The 25,852-nt window shown below is 44.1% G+C and overlaps 2 protein-coding genes across 4 annotated transcripts; one reads left to right on the top strand and one right to left on the bottom strand.

Annotated features, from left to right (window-relative positions):
- The first annotated feature begins 135 nt into the window (after positions 1-135).
- On the top strand, positions 136-15,234 carry SFXN4 (sideroflexin 4). Its single transcript, XM_064431451.1, has 14 exons — positions 136-271; positions 354-419; positions 1,165-1,239; positions 1,587-1,613; positions 1,703-1,757; positions 2,518-2,543; positions 3,991-4,041; positions 4,127-4,192; positions 4,305-4,373; positions 5,631-5,721; positions 6,944-7,059; positions 7,770-7,855; positions 8,944-9,058; positions 9,898-15,234. Exons 1-14 carry the CDS (start codon positions 233-235, stop codon positions 9,973-9,975), a joined length of 960 nt encoding a protein of 319 aa, XP_064287521.1. The 5' UTR covers positions 136-232; the 3' UTR covers positions 9,976-15,234.
- DENND10 (DENN domain containing 10) lies at positions 14,532-23,512 on the bottom strand. Of its 3 annotated transcripts, none has more exons than XM_064431450.1 (9): positions 23,443-23,512; positions 22,635-22,831; positions 21,470-21,549; positions 19,824-19,972; positions 19,526-19,637; positions 19,046-19,146; positions 17,849-17,956; positions 17,207-17,301; positions 14,532-16,555 (listed from the first exon to the last, which is right to left on the bottom strand). In XM_064431450.1, exons 4-9 carry the CDS (start codon positions 19,939-19,941, stop codon positions 16,379-16,381), a joined length of 711 nt encoding a protein of 236 aa, XP_064287520.1. In that variant the 5' UTR covers positions 19,942-19,972; positions 21,470-21,549; positions 22,635-22,831; positions 23,443-23,512; the 3' UTR covers positions 14,532-16,378. The 3 variants fall into 3 exon arrangements, with proteins under 3 accessions (XP_064287520.1, XP_064287518.1, XP_064287519.1); XM_064431448.1 differs by lacking the exon at positions 23,443-23,512 and adding an exon at positions 23,323-23,434; XM_064431449.1 differs by lacking the exon at positions 23,443-23,512 and adding an exon at positions 22,939-23,240.
- Between the last annotated feature and the right edge of the window lie 2,340 nt (positions 23,513-25,852).

The following is a 25,852-nucleotide window of genomic DNA, read 5'->3' as shown; positions in this document are numbered from 1 at the left end:
TCCTCCCGCGGAGGGCGCGGGGAGCCTCCGCAGCCCGGCCCCTGGGCTCTGCCGTGCCGGGGGCCGCTGGAAGGGAAAGGCCGCGGGGCCTTGCCTTGCCGTCCTAGGCCGCCGCTGGAGGGGAAAAGGCCGCGGGTTCTCTCCCCGGCGCGGCCCCGGCGCGGCGGCTCCGCGGGCGGGCGGAGCGTGCGGCACGGAGCGGGCCCGGCGGCGCTTCCGGTGCCGCGGCTCCATGGACGCCAACCTGCGCTTCTGGAGGGCGGAGGGGCAGGTGGGCACCGCGGGCCGCGATGGGGGCACGGGCCGTGCTTCGGGGAGGTCCGAAATAACGCCTCCTACGTGTCTCCCTCCAGTCTTTCTTCCAGAGGTTTCTCCTCTGGGCGGACGCCTTGGATCCGCTGCTGCTCCTCAAGTCCTCCGTGAGTAGCGCGGGGAAGGTCGCGGGGGGCGGGCGGCCTGAGGGGTTCGGGGTGTGCCGGGCTGGGGAACGGGCTCACGGCAGGGCTGCTGAGGAGAAGGAAATTCGTGAGGAGTGTAGCGGTGGATGTCGTGTTCCCTTCCTAAAGGGGCCGCGGAGAGCTGGGGAGGGGCTTTGGGCAAGGGCACGAGTGCTGGGACAGGGAATGGCTTCACACCGACAGAGGGGTTTAGGTTGGATCGCTGGAAGAAATTCCCCCCTGGGAGGGTGGGAGGCCCTGGCAGAGTGCCCAGAGCAGCTGGGGCTGCCCCTGGATCCCTGGCAGTGCCCAAGGCCAGGCTGGACAGGGTGGGAGCACCTGGGACAGGGGAAGGTGTCCCTGCCGTGGCAGGGGTGGCACTGGGTGGGATTTAAGGTCCCTCCCCTCCCGGAGCATTCCACAGCTCTACGATAAACAGGAACACACGTGTGTGCACTTCTGATGACATAAACCAAGGGACCTTTCTAGGCACAGCCATCTCAGCAGCCCCGCTCAGCCCGTGGCTGCTGTGCCAGCAGTTGAATTACCCCAATAGTTTAAAAGTTTCTGTAATTGTGAATTCACTGTGTCTAGGAGTGTTCTTGCTTTCACTGCAAGGAACAGATACATCATTAGCTTCAGTTTTATAGCTGATATATTGCACTTAAAATATTGAAACTGAGGAAGTTTTGTTTGTTTTGTTTATTTTTTTTTCTCTCAAATACAGAATGAAATAAAAAGAACCAGGTTATCAATACTAATCAATGAGAAGACCCAAAATGAGCCCATACAGAATAATCAGGTATTTTTAACTGTAATTAAAGTCTTAACATAAGTGTTTATCCATATCCAATTGTTGTTTTATGGTTTAAAATGCCTACTAGTTTTAACTTTTTTAATTTGACCTTCTGTTCTGCCCTAGTGTGTGCTTTGTTGCTGTTACACAGCTCATGGGGGAATGCTTTATATTCAACAGGGAGTATATGGGGAGAAATTTTAGGGGAAGAATATAATTAAAGGGATATATAAATAGATACACTTTGTATAAAAAGAAGTGATTAGAAAAAGACATAGAATAAATTTAGAAAGAAGATTTTACCCAGCCTCTTCTGAAATTTAATTATTAACCTAATTTTCCAACTGTTGTAGACCAAAAAAGCCTTCTTGCTAAGCCTGGTAAGTTTACAAAATATTTAGATTATTTTTTTCCCTTATTCAAGTATGGCAAAGATGTTCTAATTTGCTTTTTTTTCCCCCTTTTTAAGTCCAGCGTACATCCTGATACAGACAAGATAATTCCTGTTTTGTTTAGACCCCCAGGTAGGTTCCCTTAAGTGAAATTCTGTGTGTGTGACTGAAGCATCAGGGAGGAATAGCTCATGGTGAGCAGCTGCTGTGATACCACAGTGACACTCTTCTCCACAGAGAAAAGCAAGCAGACTCTTCTCTTAGTTGCATTGTTAAATGTGTTGAAGATTGATTTATTTATTCCTGTGGTCCTGCTGAGGAATTTCTCCCTGGGATAATCTGCTCATCTAGATGGAAACACTCTGATTAGTCTCTGCTTCTTGTTGCTGCAGAATGAGTTCCCAAATCCCTCCACATTTAACTGTCTGCTGTAATTTAAGTTTTTCCCCTGATGGCTGTGGCTGCTGGATGAATTTACATTCTGGTGACAGATCAGGTGTGCTTGGGCTTTGTTTAGGCAGCACAGGTCGTTAATCAGAGATAAGCACACTGAGGCTGTGTACTCATTATCTCCTGTGACCCTCGCAACTGTGGCAGCTTTTGTTACACCTCTCTTTTGGAACAGAGAGCTGAACTTGTCTTCAGTTATTTCATTTCCAAGCAGCCCTGGGGAGGGGAGCTCATGAGGGCTCCTTTGGCTGTGAAATCTGAGCAGGGATTGTGGCTTGAGCCAGGAGTGAGAGATAAAGCTTAGGGCTGAAGTTAATGGTGATACTGGGAGCTCTGGGCAGTGTTTCACTTGGAGATGGAAATGGACAGGGGAGGTTAGGGGAATTTTCTGTTCAAGACCATCCATCTGCACTCACTGAAATAAAGTTTTCTTTCTTTTTAGCTTTCATGCCCATAACTCTTCCCTTGGTGAGTAATCGTGACAGATGCCACTGTGCACCCAGCAAGGCTTCCATTTTCCATAGCCAGGGATTGGAGGAAGGGAGGGAATAAAAGTTTTGGGGCTTTATTGTAGCTTCAGCACAAGCAGTTTGAAAGACATCTGTTTTATGGGAAGTGCTGAGTAACCTGGAAATCAAACCTTTAAAGAATCTCCCTGGAAGTCCCAAGCTGTTAGTTACCCTTCTCCAGCAGCATTCCAAGAGATTGTTCCTGTGTGAAGGACAGCTTTCTGAGGCAAGGTGAGATCACTCAGCAATGAGAGCAAGGCCTGGCTTTGGTCTGTTCAGCCTCGAAAATCTGGAGCTGCAGTGGGAAGGGGTTGGAGCCTTCTGTTCTGTGTCTCAGACCCAGAATATGATTTTTTTCTTATGTGGATGTGCATTTGCAAGTAATGGTGTTGTCAGTAAATTACCAAAGACATAAAAATAAACTCTTGTTACTGTGCTCAAAAATAGCAACATTTTGTTTCATAAAATTTGTAGCTGTAATCATGTGTTTATTTATTAATTTAGATTCTTTGGGTTTGGGCTTGGCCTGTGAGTGTACTTCCTGAGATATGTCATTCCACACAGACATTACAGCATGAACTTACATGGCTCTGCTAGAAAGTACCATGAAAGTCTTGATAGCTCTTAAATTCATTAATAACAGTAATAGAATTAATCAAAATACTTATTTTTGATATTTACAGCTTAATGTGCTCTCAATAGATGTGGTTAGAGTCAGTGCTGGCATTAATAATAGAGATGGCTGATCCACTAATATTACACAAATTACTGATCCTTCTCTGAGGCTTTGGAGATTCTCAGCCTTCCTCTTATTCAATATTTTGTATTCTTATCTTGATTGACTTTGTTTTTGGAAAGTGTTCCACACCTTGAACTCAAAACCTCAAGAAAGGTTGTGGTTTATTAAAGCTGAAGTGCTTATTCACTGTCAAAATTTGAGAAGAAGCTGGGAATTAACTCCTGAAACCTTTGATCTTAGATCAGTTAACTTAGTTAGTGTTCATATCCCCAGCAAAACCAATCTGATCCTTTCTCAATCATTTCTTTAATTAGACATTTGTTACCTTAGTTATTTTATTTGCATCTATTTAAGCTTCACAGGCACAAATGCATTTTTCTTATGGGTAAGAAAGAATCTTGCTGCAATATTCTTGCACATAACATTTTACCACATTTTACTATGTGTCTGTGTTTTATACATGTCTGTGTGCTTTTTATTGAACAGAAAAATGAACATGCCGCCTCTGTAACAGGAGAATGTGACAGCCTGGAACCAGGGCTGGTGGCCTTGGGCACTGGCTGGAGCCTTTGACACTGCTGCCAGTGGTACCTCAGCAGTTCTGGTGCTCCTGCACCAAAAACCTCTACACTCTTCAAACCTCATTTTCTTGTGCATTTCCTCTTAGGTCATCGTTTCATCTGTTCAGCGCCACGCAAGGCATTCTTTTTTTTGGCAGGTAATTGCCTCTTTCTTTCTACTTGTACAGGTCTTCTAGTCTCAGTCCTGAATTCAATTTTTCTTACAATCTCTTGTTTCTGCAGTTTGTGTTTCACACATACACCACAGCATTCACTCTGGTAAATGGAAATGGCACCCCAAAGGCTGCAGTGAGTGTTGATTTTTATTTTTGTAATCATTTTCATCGTGCAGATGCCATTTTGAACTTGATTTGCAAGTGCTTTACAATGTATTTATGCAGTGTGTTTTTTCTGTCCTTAGGAATACTCACTTCAGCAAAAGCAGCTCTTGCTTGGCTTGGGAGCCATTTCCTATTCAGCCTTTGTTGGTGTAAGTATTTGCTCAGTGACTGCTTTCCTAACAAGCTCTGTTGAAAAGGAGTAGGCACCGAGTGCCAGATATCCCTTAGGATATCCACAGTGCCACACATCCTTCAGGACTGTGCTCTGGTGCTCTGCTCTGATGTCTTGCCACAGAACTGTTCAGAATGAGAATACTTTCTGATCGTCTGGCAGCCATTATTTTGCTTTGCCTCCCCTGATGCTTCCTCTTGTGTCAATTTCTGTGTTGTTTTGCAAGCTCAGCAAACAGGTAGTGAGAGGAGCTGGCCAGTGTTTACAAACACAGGGTGAGCCACTGTTGTAGCTGATTTTTGATGTGGTGCTGTGGAAGAGATCTAACTCCAAACAAGTGGTGAGGTCTGCAGGCATCAGTACTGGACAGTGTTTGCTCAAATCCCAGGAACAGCAGAGCCATGAATGCAGGGAAATTAGTGTTCCCTAATTTCCTTGCATTCAGAAGGGAGCTGACCCTGTGCTCACTGCTGGAATAGGAGTTTTTAGTTTCTCGAGTTTGCTACACCAGAATGAGCTCAGGAATTATCATGACACTCATCACAAGTGCAGATGTCTCTGTAATGCCTCTCCTCACCCCCACACACAAAACAGTGATTTTCATAAGCTTCTGATAGAAAAATGTGATTGTTCTTGCTTCTGTTAGAGGGAGTTTCACCTCTGCCCACTGCAGGGCAGAACAGCTGGCCAGGATTGCTCAGGGCTTACAGAAATCTGGGGAGGCAGCCCTGCCCGTGGCTCATCATGGGAGTGCTTCCCTTTGTCCTTCAGGGGAGTCTCTGAAGGCCAGCTGGTGCCCTGGCTCTTTATTCCTAAATGAAACTTCCTGCAAGTGTATTATGGGAATATAGAGTTGGGCTGAAACTGCAGAGAAGCAGGAAAAATACAGAAGTAAACCAGATATCCTGTTTGGGGGAGATAGGAGTATGTGACACAATGCAGTTGGACGAATGTCCAAGGAATATTAGTCAGAGGTAATTTTCTTTTTTCTGTCTTTGTATTCTCACTGCTGCTGTCCTCTACATGATAATGCTGAATGCTTTTTTTATCACAAAGAGTGATTACAAGCACCTTCATTAACTGCAGAAGATGTATATTTTGTGGGAATGTTAAATCAAGGCATTTGTTTATTTTCATAGATGGTAACTAAGTCACAGATTGATTTTCCTAACCTGTTACACTGAAATGCTGCACATTTTTTCAGTGTGGTGCCTGTTTCCTCTCCATGCCTTAGGCTCTCCCTGTTGCCTTCATGAACCGTTATGCGTTGAAGAACCCATTAATGCAACTTGTTGTCAGAAAACTGCTGCCTGCTCCTCTGCTTGGTGAGTAGGAACAAACTGTGCATTGTGCAGCTGGCCTGAGGGCCATTTGCCTGACTGACTGTAGAGTTTTCTTGCTTTTGCACAGGTGTGATCTCTGTTTCTTCTCTGGCTGCCTTTGCTGGTCCCCTCCTTTCTGTGGGAGCCAACTCTCACTGCACAGTGTCCCCAGCATCGCTGGATTCTTGCTGGTTTTAGTTTCAGAGCTGCAGAGCACTCTTGTGAGCTTTGTACACATACCTGAAAGCACCAGGACACATCAGGAGGGCAGTAGCAGTGGCATTGAGGTGACCTGGTGTGGCACATCTGTGACACCAGAGTGCGACATCGCTCTGGGAGTGCAGAAAGGGAGACTTGTTCCAGCAGGGTTATTATTAATCCTGCAGGGAAAGTGGGACTCAGTTCATTACTGCAACAGCTCTACTGCCATGGTGAACTTGCACCAGGACAAATTTAACTATTTAATATCACTAATTATGTTTCTATTGCCATTATAGAAGTTTTTGTCCTTTCTCAGGGAAAAATTGATAAAATTAAAATGCATCATCTCCTCTGTTTCAAATTATGTGAGATGCCTACTCTGATCTTTCTGAAGTACATTAGAGGTTTCTGACGTGTTTCCTTGAAGCAGATGTTAAATGTGCTTCCATTTTCTTAAATGTAGAGAAAAGCCTAAGGGAAATTGATTAATGTTAGTCCAGCATTTGCAAAGTGTCCTCTGGTACACTAATGTCTTTATTGAATAGCCCTACCAAGAACTAATAAAAAGAGCAATCTCTTCTTTCAAGCAAGGTCAGATTACAGTCCATGCCCTTCCTTTCAATGCAGGATGAAACCTTTTCTGAAACCCTGTTCCTTTCAGGATTTTGTCTTCTGTGCTGGATTTTGTGCTGAGCAGGACAAAACCTAACCACAACAGAAATCCATCCACTTTCTGTTAAGACAAGGTATTCATGGTTTGAGCAGGATGGAAATGATGTTCAAGCTCTGAATCCATAATGACAAAGCATTTTGTAGGCCTGAAGCCTTGCAGTCTCTCTCAAGCTTCTGAAACAAAGATTCAGATCCCAAGTAGATTTTCATGAGGCAGTGTTTTTTTTTAAGCTGTCATGTTATTCAGTTGTGAACTGTTGAAATGGAAATGTGAAATGCACATCATTATGAATGTTACTACTGAGGCAGTCCTTTGGGATCTATTAAAGCAAAATCCCCTTTAACCCTGCAGGTTTGACAAGTGCATTTACCGTGGCAATGGTGAGAAGCCCAGAATTTGATAATGGGATAGAAGTGATGGACAGGAATGGCAATGTTATAGGAGTGTCTAAGAAGGCTGGTGAGAAGGTAGGTGAGAGGGTAGAGAACTTTTTTGACTTGCCTTTCATTCCCTGCTAAGAGCAGAATGTGATGCTGGGAGTAGCTAGGGTTGGATATATTGAATAAGGAATCCCACACCAGCTGCTGAGTCTTTGGGCAGGCTTGGATTAGCTCCCTGGAACCAGGTTCCACAATTTCAGTGTCATCACGGGCTGGCTGCCTCCCCACACCAATATACTGAGGACCAGAGACACTGGCACAGACATTTCTGTTTTCTCTGGTATCCTCCAGAAGGAGATAAAACTCTTGGATCTTCTGATGGGACACCTCAGAGAAAAGCCCTGTGTTGTGGAAACAACTGCATGAGTGTAAGGATTTGGTGACAGCTGGAGAGAGAACTTCAGGTTTAGCACAGGCTAGTTGGGATGCCCAGAAGGTATAATCAATTGCATGAAGCTCAGCAAACTTTAAAAAGCAAGTCTTAGAAAAATTATTATAGCAGGAAATCTCATCAGTAGTTTTGCCTTCCTTTTAAGGAATTTCTCAGTCATAAGCAGAGTATTTGCCTCTTAGTTTCCATTTAAGAAAGAATTCCTCTAATAGGTGTTGTTATCCCTCATTAACCTGTTGCATTGAACTCCAGAGTGTAAGACAAAAAAGGACTCAGGGAAGCAGGCTGTGTTTGAAGCTGCCCAGAGCACTCTTTTGACAACACTTGTTTTGCTCTCTCCCTGAAGGCTGTTATGGAAACAGCATTGTCCAGAGCAGTCTTGTTTGGGACAACGTTCTTCCTGCCAGAAGTGCTCATGTACTGTGTGCAGAGGTGAGAGGCACTGCAGGGGCTGGGGGTGCCTGGGCAGTGGTACCCTGCTTTTCAGTCTGGCTCTTACCATTTGCCAGGTTTCTCCTTGGGTTTGCAGCATTGCTTGCCTTGGTGGAAGTGATGATGTGGGAAGTTGTGTTCAGCTGCTGTGATTCTTTGAGATCATTAAGTGAATCTGGTTGTGTCTGAACTCATGCTGCAAGGTTTGTAGGAATGAGGTTTTCCTCTCTGCTCCATGCAGGAAACATGTCTGTGCTCTCCTGACAGGCTCTTTTCCAGCACCTACAAACCTCCAGTTCCCTAACTTAAGATTTGAGTTTCAATGTCTCTATCAAGGTTGTTCACAGCACTTAGCTTAGGTTTGTATTTTTGAAGAGGTAATGTGGGACTTGAATTTGTAATTAAAGCTGGATCCCAACGTCCTAATAGTTTTCCACCTGTTGTAAAATGTGTTCTTACTTTTCAACATTTTAAATCCCTGTATCCTAAGAAGAATACATTGTATGCTTTATGAGAGGGTTCTTAGCCTGCCCTGAACTTTTGGTCATGATCTTTTGTCATGTAAATAGTACAGGTAGGGATCATCTCTGTCAGGTAATTGATTCCCTATCAGCTTAAAATTGATTCCCTATCAGCTTAAGGGACTCCTGTTACCAGAAGACAAATGCAGCTGTAAAATAAAATTTTAAATGTATATGTCAAGTAATAAATTTTTGCACAGGGCAAAATAGGGCTGCCCACACGTACTATATGTATAAGGAAAGAGGGTAAGGCAAGAAAAGTCTTAATGAAGGAACTGAGACATTTTAAAGCACTAATATACTTTCTCTCCTTTTGTCACTTTGATCTTGCTGCTTTTTTTCTTAATCTTGACAGTCTGAGCTTGGAAAATGCTGCAGGCAAGCACAAAACAAAGGGAAAGCACAGGAAGTTAAGAGTAAGAACATAGGAAATGAAGTAAGGAAACATCTTTAGGAGCCATAAGCCTAGATTATTACTAATTTCAGTAAAATAGCAGCTAATACTCTTTGTGTCACTGTCAGTTATTTTTCAATGTACTGACATACCTTTTTCAATGTCTTGGACAGAGCAAGATTTGTTAAAAATCCTCGTGCTTTGGGTCCTGTGAGGATGTTTGTGATTATGTCAGTCCTAGGAGGGATGCTGCCAGTCTCCTTTAGTATGTTTCCACAGTGTGGGGAGGTAAGTCCTTTCACAGGAATTGATTTAAGATTATTGTGACATTAAATCAGCCTTTCAGAACTATGGCCAGCAGTCTGAAGGCCACATATATTAAAAAAAAAAATCAACAGGATTAATGTGGTACATCTAAAGTGGGGCAGCAGAGAGGCTGTTTGTGAAGGCCCCTGTACCAGGCAGAAGCTCACAGGACTTTTGAGGTCTGAGTTGCATTGTGTGTTACTCATATTTACACTTTTCCATGTAGATTTATCAGACTTTCACAACAGTCTGAAGCAAGCAAGGTCAGGAGAACTAACTCTTGCAATTTTCAGTGGTTTATTTGTCTAAACGTCCTGGCATTTTAGTTTCTTTGGGTTTTTTTAAAGATTTCTTAATCTCTTATGATAACAAAGCAAACAGAACATAAATGGGGGGACTTTTGAGGAATTATCTACTGAGATTAGGGCTGGTTGATGCCCTTTGGGCTTCCCAATGGCTCAGCCCACAGCAGAACTTCTCCTGTATGTCACCCAAATATATTTACAGCTGGATTTGGTGATCCTAAAGGTCTCTTCACACCTAAATTCTGTGATTCTATAGTGAACAGAGATAATGTTGCTATTTAAAAAAAAAATAAGTATTTTTTCTGGTATGTGTGCACATGTAGAAAACGTTGGAGGAGAAAAAAAAATCCCCAAAACAGCAACAAAAAATCCCTCAAATCCCTAACTAAACAAAGAGCAAGTCCCAAATCCTGAATGCAGTACTTGACTTTGTGCAAAGTGCAATGGAGTAACAAGAACTTAGCATCCACTTAGGAGGCTGTGGTGGTGCTGATTCCCTTTTCTCCTACATTGCAGATAAAGCGGGCAGACCTTGAGCCAGAACTTCTGTCATCTACAGAAGAAACAGAGCTCTTCTACAACAGGGGCATTTAGAGCCTGGTTTTTATACAGAAATGTGTGCTCTGACCCAAGTGAATCCTGAATGCACCAGTGGCATTTGTGACTGAAGTGTGATTCTGTGGTGGCAAAGGTGCCAGATCCTGTGTACGATGGTGTGGCCTGCAGAGGCAGAACTTGGCAATGTGGCTTTGCCAGCCCCAGCCTGGAGACACATAAACACACCTCACCTGATGCTGAGGTGCTGGAAAAGCACTGTAACACAGCCTTGTAACACACAACCTGTGTTCTGTGCTCCCTCAGATGATTGATTTCTTAATTAAATGACTGTTGAATACATAAGTTTGTTCTGCTGCTGCAACTTTTGGTGTGCTCCTTTTCAGGAACCCAGCTGGTGAAGGCTTTGACATCAGCACTCCTGTGGGTGAAGTCCAGCTGATTCTTCTCAGAGCACTTTGATGTTTTCAGTGATCTAACAGTGCTCCTTTTGAGGATGAGATGTGAGGCAGCCCTTGAAGTGATATTAGACAAAGCAACCCTGATGGCAATAGGATATTGATTTAATTTATTTGCTTAAAAAGTGTACAGGAAATAGGTGACAGACTTCACTACCAGTTAATTCCTGGTTTTTTAAACATCCTTGAAGGAGTTTTGAGGCTTGATGGCCCTTGAGCTTTAGAACTTGGTTTTTACACTGAAGCCATGAGGAGATGCCATGTCTTTCTGACCTTGTGGTGGACAATGAGAAATTCCACTTTCTCAGGTTGGCTGTGTTTATCCAAAGAAAGAAAGTTCTTTTGATGTGTGATCATTTTTGTATGTTGATCAGTGAGGTGATAACATTTTGCTGATCCTATTAAATTATTCAGGGACCCTCAGCTGTCTGTGAAGAGCTGCAGAAAGCTTACAGGAGACTCTGTGATTGTGACAACATCTTCAGTGATTTTTGAGCCACCTCTTCTACAACCCCTGCCTATAGTTATGTGAGGTGCTGCTAAGGCTGTGTGACAAGGATGGAAATGCATTAAATAATATATAATTATTTATGTGAAGGTGATTATCACAAGTGCAGCCTTCCAAGTGTGCCATAATTTAACTTAGGGCACAATACACAGGTCACTGCTCTCCTGTTGCTGGAGGATTGGATTTCTTCTCACAGTGTGAGGAAAACAATGGATGCCCAATCCCATCCATCCTACAGGAAGAGAGCAGCATAAAGCAAAGCAAGGAAAAATAGCAGGCCTGGGCTCTTGCAAGAAGAGATTCCTGCTGTGCTTTTGGCACTGAACAAAAGCAGGAAGTTGGGGGTTGAGTTTAATTTCTTGTTTGAGTTCTGCCTTTTTTGAGCCTTCCTCTAACAACTTACTGGAGGGGAAGGTCAGACAAGGGAAGAGGAGAGAGGAGCAGCAGCACATCCTAAGGAGCTGGAACTGGGGTGGAACATGCTGTAAAGCTCTTCCAGGAAGACCATATGGATACTGTCTGAATTGGCAGAGTTTGCACTACTCCACTGGAGAACTGTAGTGAATTTTTAAAGGTAAAGGATTGTTTGCACCTACTGAACTGCAGGCTCACTCAGCCTCTGGGGGTGATGTTCTTCAGTACACGGTAAAATCTCATCAGGGTCAAGAAGATAATTGTGTCAGACCAAGGGTCTGCTGAGGCAAACATCTGCTCATGGCAGGAGGTTAGAACTAGTGATCTTTAGGGTCACTTCCAACACAAACCATTCCATGATTCTACCACAGGGTCAAGTGGAACAGGACTAAGCCTCAGCCTGCCTCTCTGGGTGTGAAGGGGGCAACACACTCAGAAGTGTTTGTCTCCTTCCAAAGCTTTAATAGCAGAGGCACAGATAACATCCTGCAGTTAAATTATCTAAACCATGTTTCTCTATTCCTATTTCTGTCACATACCAAAGGCAAATGCAGGAGGGGTCTGATTCCACTCTCACTAAACAGTAACTGGCACTACAGTGAAGACCTGCACCTCTCCCCACTCCTTTTTTAAACATAATTTAAGAATGGCTAAAGTAAATGCTAATTACATGAACCACAGTGGGAATAAGCAAAAAACACCCAAAACCTAAGAGTAAAGCAAAGCCAATAAATAGAAGAGAATATATTGGTGAACTTTGGATTGTCATGGTAACTAGACAAGCTATAAATTCACTGGCAACACACTTGGATGTTTTAAGCAAATTGATGTCATTACAACTCCATGAGTAAGGCTTCTGGAATAGGTCTGGTAATAGAGTCTGTTATTACAGCTGCCCCTTCTCAAACTCCACCAGCTCCTTACTGAATACTCAGCTCCTTACTGAATACTTGAGCTGAAATTTGCCACATTAAACCCAGCTCCCTCAGGATTATTAAATACCCCTTTACCCCATTCTCATAAATGTCCCTATTGCCCTAACCAGAATTTTCCAGAAGAGGAGGGCAGGCGCCTGCCCTTTAAATTATCAGCCTGGCTGACTCAGCTGCTTCCCAGTCAGGGCAGGGGAAATGCATTGCCAAAAAGGCCCTGGCATCCTCAGCCTTGAACCAGTCCCCGAGATGAGAACTGCCAGGAGCAGACATAGTCCAGAGATACAAGTCAGGGAACAAGACTGGGACAAGCAGCATGTTTGAGGGACCTGGGAAGAGGAAATGTTCCCCTTTGTATATGGAATAAATTAACAACATACCAGCCCAAGGCAGGTCTGTCTCCTGCCTTAGCTGGCCCTGGTGTTAAGTGACAGTGCATTAGTGGTGGAACCAGTTTAAGTTGTGGTGAATGACAACAGATGGAAGCTTTCAGCTTCAAGGAAAACAGAAGTCTTAGTACAGCACAAGATGCTGTGCCTCACCCACTCAGCTTGTCATCTTGAAATGTAGGAAAATCCAGTGGGGCTTTCAGGCCCCTTTAATGTAGCTTAAAAAAATCAGCCGCTCCCATGTTAAGAAATACTGAGATCAAAGCCTTGCTCAGCTGGAGCTGTGTCCCTGCTTTACCCCCAGGCCTGTAACACAGCCATGCTGCTTTTCCCTTTTCCCCACATGCCAGGGGTGGAGGAAGGAAGGGAGGATGAAAGGAGGGAGGCCTGCACTGCAGCTCCTTCCCTGTCAGACAGCAAACACCACGTGCCACTCAGGAAGGAGCTGCTGCCCAGCCTTTGGAGTCTCCTCCTATCCCACATCACTCAGCAGCTCCAAGGAATGATTTCACCTGACCAGAGATGCTCTGACTCAGGCTCCAGCCAGCTGCCTAGGGAAGGGTGTAAGGCACTATGAGGCAGCTGGGAGCTCCCTACACTGAGCTTTATGGCTTGGTTTTTATCCAGAAATGGAGCTGCTTCAACTGACATCTCACACCACACAATGGACAAACCCTCAGTAGCCATTTCAGAGCAGTCAGAGGCTAAAGGCAGAAGCAGCCAGGACGTTTAAGATGGATTCTGTAACATGTCCCATGTCAAGTTTTTCCAGGTTGAACAGCATTACACTGCTCTCCATTGAACATTCCCCCTTCACACATTTGCCTGCAGGGATAACAGGGCAGGGCAGCTCCTACCAGGAACTAAAACCCCAGGGATGAAAGCAGTAAAGCAGGTAACCCAATTTACTCAGCAAAACCTCAACTGCAGGGACTGAGTGTTTATCCTGCTCCCCTCTCCAAGCCTCTGCCCTGCTCACTCTTTAACTTCTAATTTCTGCAAATGTAGTGGAGATGTTATGGTGCAGGAACCATTGACCATTCTGTACTTCTTCAAGAACAGAAAGGTAGTAAGATGAAAAGGTATGGATAAAAATTCCATTTGAAACCACCCTTGCCTCTAGGAGGAAGAAAGGATGGCATCTGACTGCAAAACAGCAACTGCACCCACAGTCTGCTTGTGTGCATCCTGGAGAAAGGGAAGCAAGGAATAAGTATAAATATTTTCCTGTCCTGACCTTGCAAGTTTTTCTATTTTATTTTAAACATCTTTGAAAATAAACAGTGTCAAAAGTCAGTAAGAAAATGCAAGAACATGAAGACAATCCTTTGAACTCACTGAAGCTGAGGCAAATAAATCTTGTTCAATGCTGATGATAAAATCAGCAATGACAGAAGTGTTTGAACATTTCCAACCTAAAGCCCAAACCATAGCTCAATTCCAGTATTGCAAAATTAAGAGCTAAGGCCCCTGTGGCTCCATGGTCACAACTATTCAAAAATAAATTTACATAAATTAAAGGGCAGTCTGATCAGGAATTTTTTAATAGGCATAAGCATGCTATGAGTCCAGTTCCTTAAGTGCAAAATCGTATTTCATCTGTGTTGCACAAATGGCAGGAGATCTAATACAACGCTGAGATTTTCAACTGAAACATTTCCAGAACAGAAATCAAAACATGCATTCAAGGCTGAGTTTGGAATTGAGCTCCTCTGCTTTGTGTGGTTGTCTCTAGATATGCCTTAAGGCAGTTTGTTAATAAGAAAAAATGGGAATTTCTTCTCAGTTACACTGTGGTGCTAAGACAGCTGGCTGAAGCAGATTCAGATTTTCCTTGATGAAAGAATTCAATTTCAGTGGACTTTAAAGTACATCCTGAATAGAATTTTCAGCATAGTTTTGAAGTTCTTCTAATCCAACTGTTTTATAGGTCCCAAAACAGCAATATTAAAGAAGCAGCAATATTAAAGAACCATTAACAAAAACCATGAATGGGCAAATGGGGAAAAAAGCTGTAGAGCACTTACAGGTAAACAAAGGCAGTTGCAGTATTTTTCTCAGAAGTTAAAATTACATGCTACTGTGTTCAGAATTCAAACTTCAGACTAAGTGTTTAAAGCAGAATTTTACACCCCTGAAAATAGGGGACTGTTCTGAAGCACTTTCATTTCCTGACTGTAATAACCACTCATTGTATACACAGATGCCACATTCCTTAATCACATTCTAAAATAAATTTCCTTAAGGTATCATACATAGCAGAAGGACAACTCTTTCTCCAACCAATATTGCTTGCACATAATTATTGATGAGCTCTAGCAGTTTCAGAATAGCAAACATCCAATTATTTAACAATATAAATATTGGTTACTAAAGTTTTAATCCTAAGTATAAAATCTCTATGTAAAACCACATGCTACAGCCTATCTGTACAAAGGCCAGGAAAAAGGTTATTTTTTTCTTGTAACAAAGTGCTACTGCAGAATTGACTGATTTGCTGTGGACATTTCTGAACAAATACAGATTGTTTGGCTCAGAGCATTTCCTTACAGACTAAATTCTTCTCAGAAGATTGTAAAGCAGTTAGTTTCAGGCTGCTCAGTGAAAAACAAAACAAAACAAAACAAAAAAACCCCAAACAATAAAAAAACCTCACTCTTGACTTATGGCTGTGCAACCAAACAAGTAGGCAAATTTTAATTTTCTCTAAACTCTTTCCCAGTTTTCAGTATGACTTGAGAAGTTTCCATCTAGATTTAATTTACACAGAGCACCATCAGACAGTCCCTGTGTTACAGCTCCAGCCTTTCAGGGAGCTGCTGCTCCACCTGTGGCACCTGGCCATTTGAGCATTCCTGGTGCACAAGGCTTTGACTCATCTGACTTCCTCACGTGGATCAGGAATGAATGGCCAGGTCTCTTCTCAGCTGAGAGCCCCAACAACTTCTCAAATGGCTCCAGCTGTAAGGCAGCACTTGTCCATGGCCTCCCCAGGAAGCCCCACTCCAAGCACAGTAATCCTGCATCTTATCCCTCCACCAGGGGCATGGGATGGAGTGAAAGGGGGAAACCTCTAAGGCAAGAGTCCCAAAGAGGTGCTCAACTCACACCTGAGCTTCAAAATATCCCTTCCTTTTCATACTAAGGCTACCACATGAGATTTTCCCAGACATCCTTTATTCACACCTAGACACTTTCAAGTAGAAAGAGAGAACTTGTCCATTTATTTGGGATTTCCAGGAATCAGGCAGTGCAGAGCAAGAGCAGCATCTGACAGGCTGACATCCCTGGAAGCCCAGAAGGAGCACTCAGAGCAGCTGCAAGTTCAGGGTGTCCCTGTGCAGAGATCAGCACATCCCAGCTGTGCTGCAGCCATGTTCCAGACCCCAGGCAGACAGGTCAGAGCTGTCCAGCCTCTGGAATGTGCAGGACAAACAGCCACTACACTGATGGACACACAGCCTGGACACACTGGATGTGCTACTAGTAAATCCACTCACTTTGTGGTGTGAAATACAGGAGCCATAGGTACACAGAGCTGGGGGGAGATAATGACACCAGGAATGTTCCCAAATATGGCTCCCTAGGTTCCCAGTCAAGCTCCAGTATTGTGCATTACATCATGGTAACTAGGACATTGACTCATACCTTTAGTTTTTCATATAAAATACCAGGTATTCCTATCTGGATGGCAGAGACAGCTTTTTCAGAATTAGTCCATAACACTGCAGTGCACCAAAATCAGATTTTGAGCATTTGTTCAGCAGCTGCTAAATGGAAAAGGAAGTTTTCTGTGGCTGGTGGAAATCGCTTTTGTTTCAGGGCCTCAGGATTAAGGGTTGGTTTTTCACTCCCATCAGAAACTTCAGTAAGTGAGGCTAAAGTAGCCAAGATTTCTTTTGTCTTCAGAGAAATGTCCTTAAGGAACAGAAAAACAAGCAACCATGAATATAATATTAGGTATTAAAGGTTTTCACATACATTTATAATTAAAAAAAAATCAATACAGAACAAAAAAAGGAAACAAGTGTAAATAAATAGCTCATTTAAAATAAAGACCCCACTTGTAACAGTTCTTCAGCCTCCTCTTGTGCCATATTGGATAAAGGAAGCACATCCACTCCTCTCCTGACCTTAGTGAGCTCTGTGACTAAATCACTCAGTTGTGAAATGTCTAATATTACATGGGGAGGGAGTGATAAAATGCCATCATCACAAAAATCAGGTTTTATAGCCAAGAAGCCATATTTAGCAGGCCCTTTTCAAGGTATTGCCAATACTATTGACAAAGCATTGAGCAAAATCCATGCACTGTGGAATAAAACTGGGAAACCAGTCTTAAAATCAATAGAATTTCTGAACTTTCTTCAGCAATGTAGTTACTCAAGAGATAATATAAACCAAGTAAGTTATCCTTAAAAACCTGCATGATAAATAAAAATGCTCATTTGTAAAAAGGCAGAAGGTAGAAGAGACTGACTGATTCTCAGTGCCACTCTTCCTCCTACTCCCTCCTTCTGCCAAGATTTAGCAATAGAAGTTAATTAGATTTAAAAATAAAATATTAACCTTAATGACTTGGCTGTCTGATTTATCTGGATCTTCTGCAGATTGAACAATTAGTTGTCCAATTTCTTTGTGAAGTTTTCCCATTGTCATTGCCTCTGTGTAAGAAAAAAACAAAACACCACATAAAAAATCACCTTTTTTGTGATACCTAGAAACCGATATGAATAACACACCAAACTGAGGAATCTTTTCATGACTGCCATTTGAAGTCTGTTGATAAAGACAATAACCTTGTATCAACAGCCAGTACCTCTGAAGTGGCCCAAAGCAGTGATAAGGGTGATAAGCAACATACAAGGTTTTCTTTCAAATAATCCCCAGTCTTCAAGTATTCAGTTCCATGTTTTTCTAAAAGCTCATGTAATATCTCTCCATTCAGCTCAAAGTCTCTTCCATGTCTAACGTGGATGTTAGGAAATCTCAGTTGTGCATTTGTTGGAAAACAAAGCACATCCTTCCAAATTCCAACTTTAACCAGTTCTTGCAGGGTGGCAATAAAATGAAGACAGAAACTTACATATTGACTTTTCAAAACCTGGATGGAAGAAGGATCAAGATTGTTTGATCTACAGCAAGGTCGAGCCATTACTGTCAACTCTGGAATAAAGTGCCTCTAAATCCAAAATATAAAGAGCAACCAACCTTTTACTACAGGTGAAACTGTAATCTCACTGTCTGCCAAATTCACATAGACATCATAGAGGTCTGATCTACTGCTCACTTCAGAGTCTGTAAATCCAGCAATGTAACCTAGAGTACAGAATTGAGCAAGATTAGCATCTTCAGAAATGAAATCAAAAATCACAGCCCTAAAGTCTGTTCTAAGAGTATCTGACACAATACCCACTGGACCCAAGAGGCTGCTCTCTTGATATTATCAGTCATTCCACAAGTGCTCAGCAGTTGCTTCATTTCCAAGAGCTTAAAAATCAACTTCTAAAACTGCTTGAGCATGGATTAACTGCTAACGCTACTGCAATATCACCAAGTTACCAATCTGACATTTTAAACTCTTTTATTCCCTTCCTACTAAAATTACTCATTTGTGACTTTCTCATTACATTCTCAAAATCTCCACTCTGGAGCTTCTTGTCACAAAGTCAGTTTTGGACTGGAACAGAGGAATAAACCCAGATTTGCTTGCTTATAGCATGTCAGATGAGCAAACTTTGAGCAGGGTTTTCTCCATGGAAGATGCTTAGTGAGCTGTAGAAACGTTGAAGATGAGTAGTCTCCTTGCTCATATTCTGTATGAAGAAGCTTTTTAATGGCCACATGATGTGTCACAGTAACCTCTGCATAAAGCTTGGGCCTGTTCCTGGATTATGCATTAAGCACTGTGCACACACAGCACTGAGTCACACAGACCAAACTCCTACAGGTGAAGTTTGCCTGTGATTTGGAGCCTCAGACTTCACTGACATCAAAACAGAAGTCTGGGACTTCAGAGTTAGGAATTAAAAAAAAAACATTCTGTTACTAGTGATGTGCAGAAGCTGGGAAAAAATTTGCTTATCTAAGTGATCTGGTTCTGTACAGCAGGAAGACTTTCAATCTCTCCAATCAAAGCATCAAACAAGTCTCAAGGCTGCTTTGCATCTGTGATTAGGGATAGACTGATGTGGATCCACCCAAAGCCACAAGATTAACTAATTATCTTCCCACATACTTGTTTAGCTGATTTGCCTTTTCCAAATGAAATTATGTTTAACTTTGATCAATAGCATTAATAGCAAAATAACCTTTTTCTCCCTCCAAAGTTCCCTGGTGCAAAACTTTGCAGCAACAGAAGCTGAAATAGAATTTTCCTGGTATTTTTGATTAAGAAATCATCACTACCTGTGCAGGCTTTTAAGGCTTCCAGTTCCTCCTCATTTAGATGCACATATGAATGAAGAATTGACCAGTCTTGTCGATGCCACACTAAAGCAGGCAAAGTCCTAGGGACAGCAGGGTGCAACTTGAGACAACAGTACATTTTTACTTACACAAACTAAAGCTTCACAGTAAAAACTGCATGCCAAGAAAAAGAGCAATTATCACTAGGTCCCATTTAGGGGGGTGTATATTTATTTATTTATGAATTGTAGAAATTGCTACTATCAGTGCAAGCAGAGTTTATCACTTATTCTACCATTAAATTTCTCTGATTTGAGCAACATGCAGTTAAACCTTAAGAGGGATTTAGCAGAATTTCTATAAACAGGTTTCAGATGGATTTTTTTTCCCCTTAAAACACAGGCTTTTTTCTCAATGAAGGTTCAAAATTTGTTAGACTCTGGGGGTGGGTGAATGGGAAGGAAGGAATTGATGAAGTACCTGGTAAATTCCTGGATAGCTTCTATTCTAGGATGGTAAACTACAATTCTCTTCTTTAACATCAGTGCAGTATATAAAATAACTGTTTCCATTCCAAACTGAGACACTATATCTAGAAAAGAGAGGGAATTATTTTATAGAAGATATTTATGCTGATACTATCATGTTTTTGAAAAAGCTTAATAATAACCGCACAGGCAACAGTGTCAGCACAGTTTACTTAAAACATACAAGAAAACAAGATTGTATTTTAGGCTGTAAGAAAGAAATCAGAATAGAGCCTCTGGCAGAGATTAACCTTTGATGGAGCCAGCAAGGTAAGCCTTCCGAGCATCAAAGTCCTTGCTGAGGAAGGATCCATTTTCTTCACTTTGGCAGATGCCCTTTGTGAGGACTGCAATGTAACTCTCCATCATTTTAACTGGACTTCCATGCTTCAGGTAGATTCTGTGTGACAAGAAGAGAGTCTGCTATTTTAACTGCAATCACTGCACATATATATATATATAAAAAGTTAAAAATCAGTATCACAAATAGCAATATTGCTGGCAATAATTCTTATTCTGAACACCTGTCTGAGGTTTCAAATACTAAACTAGAAGTGTTCCAACATGCACACAAACATGTCTGTCTTTTAGAATTTAAAATAACCCTGTATTTTTATTTCAGTTTTCTATTTTGTGAATGAACCAACATAGAGTAAGATAGAAACACACCCCAGAGTTGTAGGTAGGTGTCCAGACAAAGGATTCTTTGCAGACATGGAAGGTGTCTGCTTAATGAAAAAGCAACTACCACAGTAACTCCTGTTATTACCTGCAGACTATGACTAGGTAGCTTTTAATTTTTTATCCAAGTATCTTTTGCCATTCTTCTGTACTGTTTACTAAATGATGAAAAAAAAAAAAAAATAACACGTCCTTGACACTCAATTAAAACCCAAAATGACACAGGGGATGCACACCCTGAGAGAACCCATGCACTGTCAGCTGCCTTCCAGGAAGCAGAGAGACACTGTAACCTCTTTTACCGGTTAAGATATTTCAGGAATAGCACCGAAGCTGTCAACTACACATTTGTCATGGTAGCTATAGCACAAAGCAACATCACATTTGAAACTCAATTATTATCATGCTTAGAAGAATCCATTCTAGATTTGAAAAGAAGTATTAGCTGGTAAGTCAGCAGAAATGTGAACCGTAGTGAATCTAAGTTTTTTATGTATCACCAAAAAAGAACACATCTCAGTTTTTCAGTGCCCTGCAGAACTGGTAAGTATGAAAGCACTTCCAAGTCTGCATTATATATAGTAAGTCCCAAGAGCACAATAACCTCACAACTGCATCAAATTAGCTGCAAAGTCCCAGGGAATACTCTTGGTATCAAAAACTGGGACTGAACTAATTCGGAAATTGAAGGAAAAGCAAAGAAGCAGAGAGCGAGCATAAGAATGGGGACATGAAGGGAAGTGAGTAAACAGGACAAGGAAATGAGAAGAGGTTTTTTGGTTGGAAGAGGACTCTCACTTCCCTTTTATAGGAAAAGCAAAACCATCCCTGGGTGCTGTGCTTAGCTCAGAGGAGCTGCAAGCAGCACTTACAAAGATGTCATGGAGGGATAGAAGCCATTCACCATACACATGGTGGTCTTTGAGTCCAGCACTGACATCTTGCCAAACATTTACACTTTTTAAAAATATACTCTCAGAGAAAATGAGTGTGAGGGTGGTGGTGGTGAGTGTCTGAGACACAGATTAAAACCCAATGAACATTCACCCAAGACTTTCTGAACATGACAGCTCCAATCAAGGATTGTTATCATCTGATTTCCTTTGTAGGACTGAGTTTCCAGCACTTTGCTTGAACAAATGCAACACAATGAACTGAACCTTTTGCTTTGGCAAGATCTAAGCATGCAGTACCTCAGGCCAGCTTTTATACAGACCTGCAGAGGATCCTGGTGAAGGCTGCATATTTCTCTGGGTTGAAGTCTTTGGCTGTCAGGACAATGGAGAAGTGGGTCACCTGCACATGACACAGGCACAGAAACACACAGAGCTCAGTTAATGACCCAAATGAACAGTCTTGGTCACTTCACTGTCAAGGCTCCAAGCTTGAGGAATGGCCTGGACAGAGGATTTCTGATGTGACTCAGCTCTAGTACAGACTATCTTTTGCTTAACCTACACACAATAGTTGCTTTCCTCTAACTTCATGAGGTTATTTAAAAACAGAAAGGCATTTTCCTTCCCCACAGCAGGGAGGAAACTTCCAGAATTTGTTGCCAAAGGAGGCTGTGGAGGCAGACAGCACCAACATATTTAGAAAGAGACTGGAAAAACTACACAGATAGCAGGCCCAAAACAGAATTACTCTAACTTCCTCAATCAAATGACTGTGGGCTGGGACAGTACAAGACTGAAAGTCTGCAGACAATGACCAGGCTCACGTGTCCTCCTGAAATAGCATCTCCCACTGCACCTATTGAAGACAGCACTGTAACATTTAATTTTATTTTACTTCATAGAAAATATGAACTTGAGTGAGGCAAGCAATGTTCTGCCGTGGGCATACAAAATTACCACGTTATCTTTCTACTTAATAACGTAGCATGAAACATGAAAACTGAACAGACTTAACCAACAGTTTAATGATTTTCATAACAGAGAAAAGATAGAAGATACAATTATATTTGCTGTCTTCCAGTAATCAATACAGTGGAAAAGAAAATACCTACAAAACTTAATCCTTGGGAGAAAAAAGGCAGCAGGTTCTATAGGAACAAGACTGGACACTATGAAACAAACTCCATAGAGAGAAAAAAATGCTGAACTTGAAATGTAAATTAACTAGAAACAGCAGCATGAAATAGCATTTGTGTGCTAACACACAGAATTGGAAAATGAGTATCTCAATCACTCTGCAATTCCACGTCCTGGTGACAAATGAAACATAGACTGGCTGGGCACCTGGACAGAGCTGTATCTGTGAGCACACAACACCTTGAATCCCTTCTCGTTTCTCTTCATGGGAAAACACTGCTTAACCCACAGAGGAAGCTCTGCAGAAACCCTCCCTGCGTTCTACCAAAAAACCCCACCATGCCATACCTTTTTCAAGGCTGGAGAATCTTGAACTTCTACCGTTGTGATGTAGAACCAAGACCTTTTGTACTGGCCGAAGACAAACGTGTGGAGCAATTTGTTTTCATCTGTAAGGCAGCACTTTCTCAGCAGCAGAGTCCTCAGCTCCGCTGTTACGGACGGGTAACACCAAACCCACAAAGCGTCTCCGTTGCTGTCTTTTTCTATGGTGGAAAGATGTTCACTGTGAGAATGCCAAACAGCAGCAAGGAAGTAAATTGATGGGTTAATCAGGTTTGTTTCCTGGAATCAGATTAAAATTCCACCTTACCCTGACCCTAGACATCCAGTTCTGCCACTAAGGTTCAAGCCTTAAGGCAGGAATTCTGATACGGGTTTAATTTTTTTAAACTATTAATAAATCTCCATTCTTGACCTGCTTCACGAGGTCAAAGAAGCAGCAAGTTTGAATGAACATTCAACATGAGCACGGTATTGAGGAACAAGCACCCGGACCAGCTCATTTATGATTTTTCCCTATTTCTGATTTCGCAATTCTGATTCGGAAGCCGCGAATTTCAGACACTTCGGCCGAGTTGTGCCCGGCTTAGCTCCGCAACAGGCAGAGCCGGCACCGCCCGGGCCCGCGGCCTCAGCGCGGCGGGCCCGGTACCGCCCGGGCCCCGGTACCGCCCCGGCCCGGCCCGGCCCTCACCGATCAGCCCCACGGCCCGCAGCAGCTGCGCCTCCGGCTCTGCCATCTTCGCTCCGCCGCCTTCCGCCCGCCCGGCCCCGCTCCTCCCTCACGGCCCCGCTCCGCCCCCCCGCCATTTACTGAGCGCTGCCGCCCGCCCGCCCGCGGCTTCCTCCGCCGGGCCCGCCCGTTCTGCGGCGGGAGCGGGGAGAATGGGTCCGGGAAAAATGGGTCTTTTTTGTTGTCTGCGTCACAGAATCCCAGGATAGTCAGGTCGGAAGGGTGCTCGGCCGGTGCCACCGCCGTGCTGAAGCAGGTCCCCAGAGCACGCACTCGGGAGCGTGTCCAGGCGGATTTTGGCACCTCCAGGGAGGGAGATTCTAAACCTTCCGTGGGCAGTGTCCCAGTGTGTGATCAGTGGACAACACAGAAGTTCTTCCTCGTATACAGGTGGAATTCCCTGTGTTTCTGCGTGTTGCCTCTTGTCCTGTTGCTGGACACCAACTGGTCCCTCTGCCACCTCCCTTCAGGTAGTGAGGCATGGATGAGATCCCTGTCTCTTCTCCAGGCTGAACAGAGCCAGCTCCCTCAGCCTTTCCCCAAAAGGGAAGAGCTCCAGAGTACCACCATCATCTCCACAGCCCTCCATAAGTCATGGGGCACAGTTCATGTGAAATGTTACACAAAAGGAGGGTGGCTCTGCTGACAAACACCTCCTGAAGTCACAGCCAGCTGTACCCTGAGTAATCCAAAACAGACATCCCTGTGTTTTTACACAGCATGGATAAAGGCTGGCTGCTGCCCAAGTGGGGACTGAGTGGTGTGAGGAACAGTCATGGAAGCAGAACAACTATTCCTGAGTAACTCCATGCACCAGCAAGTTTATTTGGAATGTAAAGATCTCATTTGCAAGTTTGGATGAACAGTGGCCCTGAACATTGGACTCCATGACCTTAAGGGTCTTTTCCAACCTAAATGATTCTAGGAATACCATGATACTCATTAGTAGAAGAAACTTCTGAAATAATGGAGATAACTAGAGGAGCATCAGAAGCTGCTAAAAAAACGTGAAGTCCTGGGAGAGGCCTGTCCCAGTCTGGCTAGGGAATGCACTTTGGATTTGCCACAGGATTTCCATGAAGTCATCAAGTACACACATTAGTAGGAAGAGACAAGACAGATGATACAAAATTGTCGTGATCGCAGCTTGGAGGGCTTTTAGAGATCCAAAAATATGGAGTGGGCTGCTCAATAGCAATAAATAGCAGGCAGGAGACCTGCAGTCCCCATGAGAGCAGAGCTGCCCCCATGAGAAGGCTGCAAGGACAGTCACTGGCTCTGGTGACATGGGCATAGCCGCCACCCCGACCTCAGGCAGTCACCCGACAGAATTTAAATTGATTTTATGAACAAAAGAAAAGCACTTGTTCAGCACTATAAATACCTTAGTGATGACTCCCCTTAATGCAGACCATACTAAAATACACGTCTGTCATGGTTTAGGAACAGAATTCCCCAATTTAGTGTTCCCATTGAAATACCCCAGACCACACACCACTCGGTCCCGTGCCCCCCACCTCCCCCTGCGACAGGATGGAGAACTGGAGGTACAAAAAGGGAAAGATCGCGGGTTGGGCTAAGAACAATTTACTAGAAGCAGATCAAGAGCAGGAAAACGAACAGTAAGAACAATGCTAATAACAGAGTGTGCGAGACAGGCGAACGACTCACTCGGGGCCCAGCGCCCCCCGGCAAACGCCCTGTGCCCGCCGGCATCCCTAAGGCTCGTTCGGACAAAGGGCTTCGTGCAGCCCGCCCCGCGCTCCCCTCACGATCCCGATCCCCCCCAGGACCCCATCTCATGATCCCTTCAGGTCCCGATCCTTCTTCCACGATCCCCTCCCGGTCCCATTGCCCCGTGGATCCGGTCCCAGTGCCGGTCCCAATGCCCCGTGGATCCGGTCCCGGTCCCGGTCCCGGTCCCAGTGCCGGTCCCAATGCCCCGTGGATCCGGTCCCAGTCCCGGTCCCGGTCCCAGTGCTCCGTGACTCCAGTCCCTGGTCCCGGTCCCATTGCCCCGTGGATCCGGTCCCAGTCCCGGTCCCAGTGCCGGTCCCAATGCCCCGTGGATCCGATCCCAGTGCCGGTCCCGATCCCAATGCCCCGTGGATCTGGTCCCAGTCCCGGTCCCGGTCCCAACGCCCCGTGAATCCAGTCCCAGTCCCGGTCCCGGTCCCGGTCCCAATGCCCCGGCCCCAATGCCCCGTGGATCCGGTCCCGGTCCCAATGCCCCGTGACTCCAGTCCCAGTGCTGGTCCCGGTCCCAATGCCCCGTGGATCCGGTCCCGGTCCCGGTCCCAATGCCCCGTGGCCCCAGTCCCAGTGCCAGTCCCGGTCCCGATGCCCCGTGGCTCCGGTCCCAGTGCCGGTCCCGGTCCCAATGCCCCGTGGCTCCGGTCCCGGTCCCCTCCCGGTCCCGTCCGGGCTCCGCGCGCGCCGGGCGGGGTTTCGGTTTCCGCTTCCGCCGCCGCCGTCCGGGCGCGCGCGGGCC

This window comes from Passer domesticus, chromosome 8, assembly GCF_036417665.1.
Source record: "Passer domesticus isolate bPasDom1 chromosome 8, bPasDom1.hap1, whole genome shotgun sequence".
Classification (NCBI taxonomy): Eukaryota; Metazoa; Chordata; class Aves; order Passeriformes; family Passeridae; genus Passer; species Passer domesticus.
Note: the sequence above shows the minus strand (reverse complement) of the source record. Positions and strands in the feature narration are given on the sequence as shown.

Coding starts and splice junctions, on each gene's coding strand:
- SFXN4 (XM_064431451.1), top strand. CDS start 233: ATGGACGCCAACCTGCGCTTCTGGAGGGCGGAGGGGCAG. Junction 1,240..1,586: donor AGCCCATACAGAATAATCAG/GTATTTTTAACT, acceptor CAACTGTTGTAG/ACCAAAAAAGCCTTCTTGCT. Junction 2,544..3,990: donor TGCCCATAACTCTTCCCTTG/GTGAGTAATCGT, acceptor ATTTCCTCTTAG/GTCATCGTTTCATCTGTTCA.
- DENND10 (XM_064431448.1), bottom strand. CDS start 23,368: ATGGCAGAGCCGGAGGCGCAGCTGCTGCGGGCCGTGGGGCTGATCG. Junction 19,638..19,823: donor CCTTGCTGGCTCCATCAAAG/GTTAATCTCTGC, acceptor TCTCTTTTCTAG/ATATAGTGTCTCAGTTTGGA. Junction 19,147..19,525: donor GCTATCCAGGAATTTACCAG/GTACTTCATCAA, acceptor TGCTGTCCCTAG/GACTTTGCCTGCTTTAGTGT.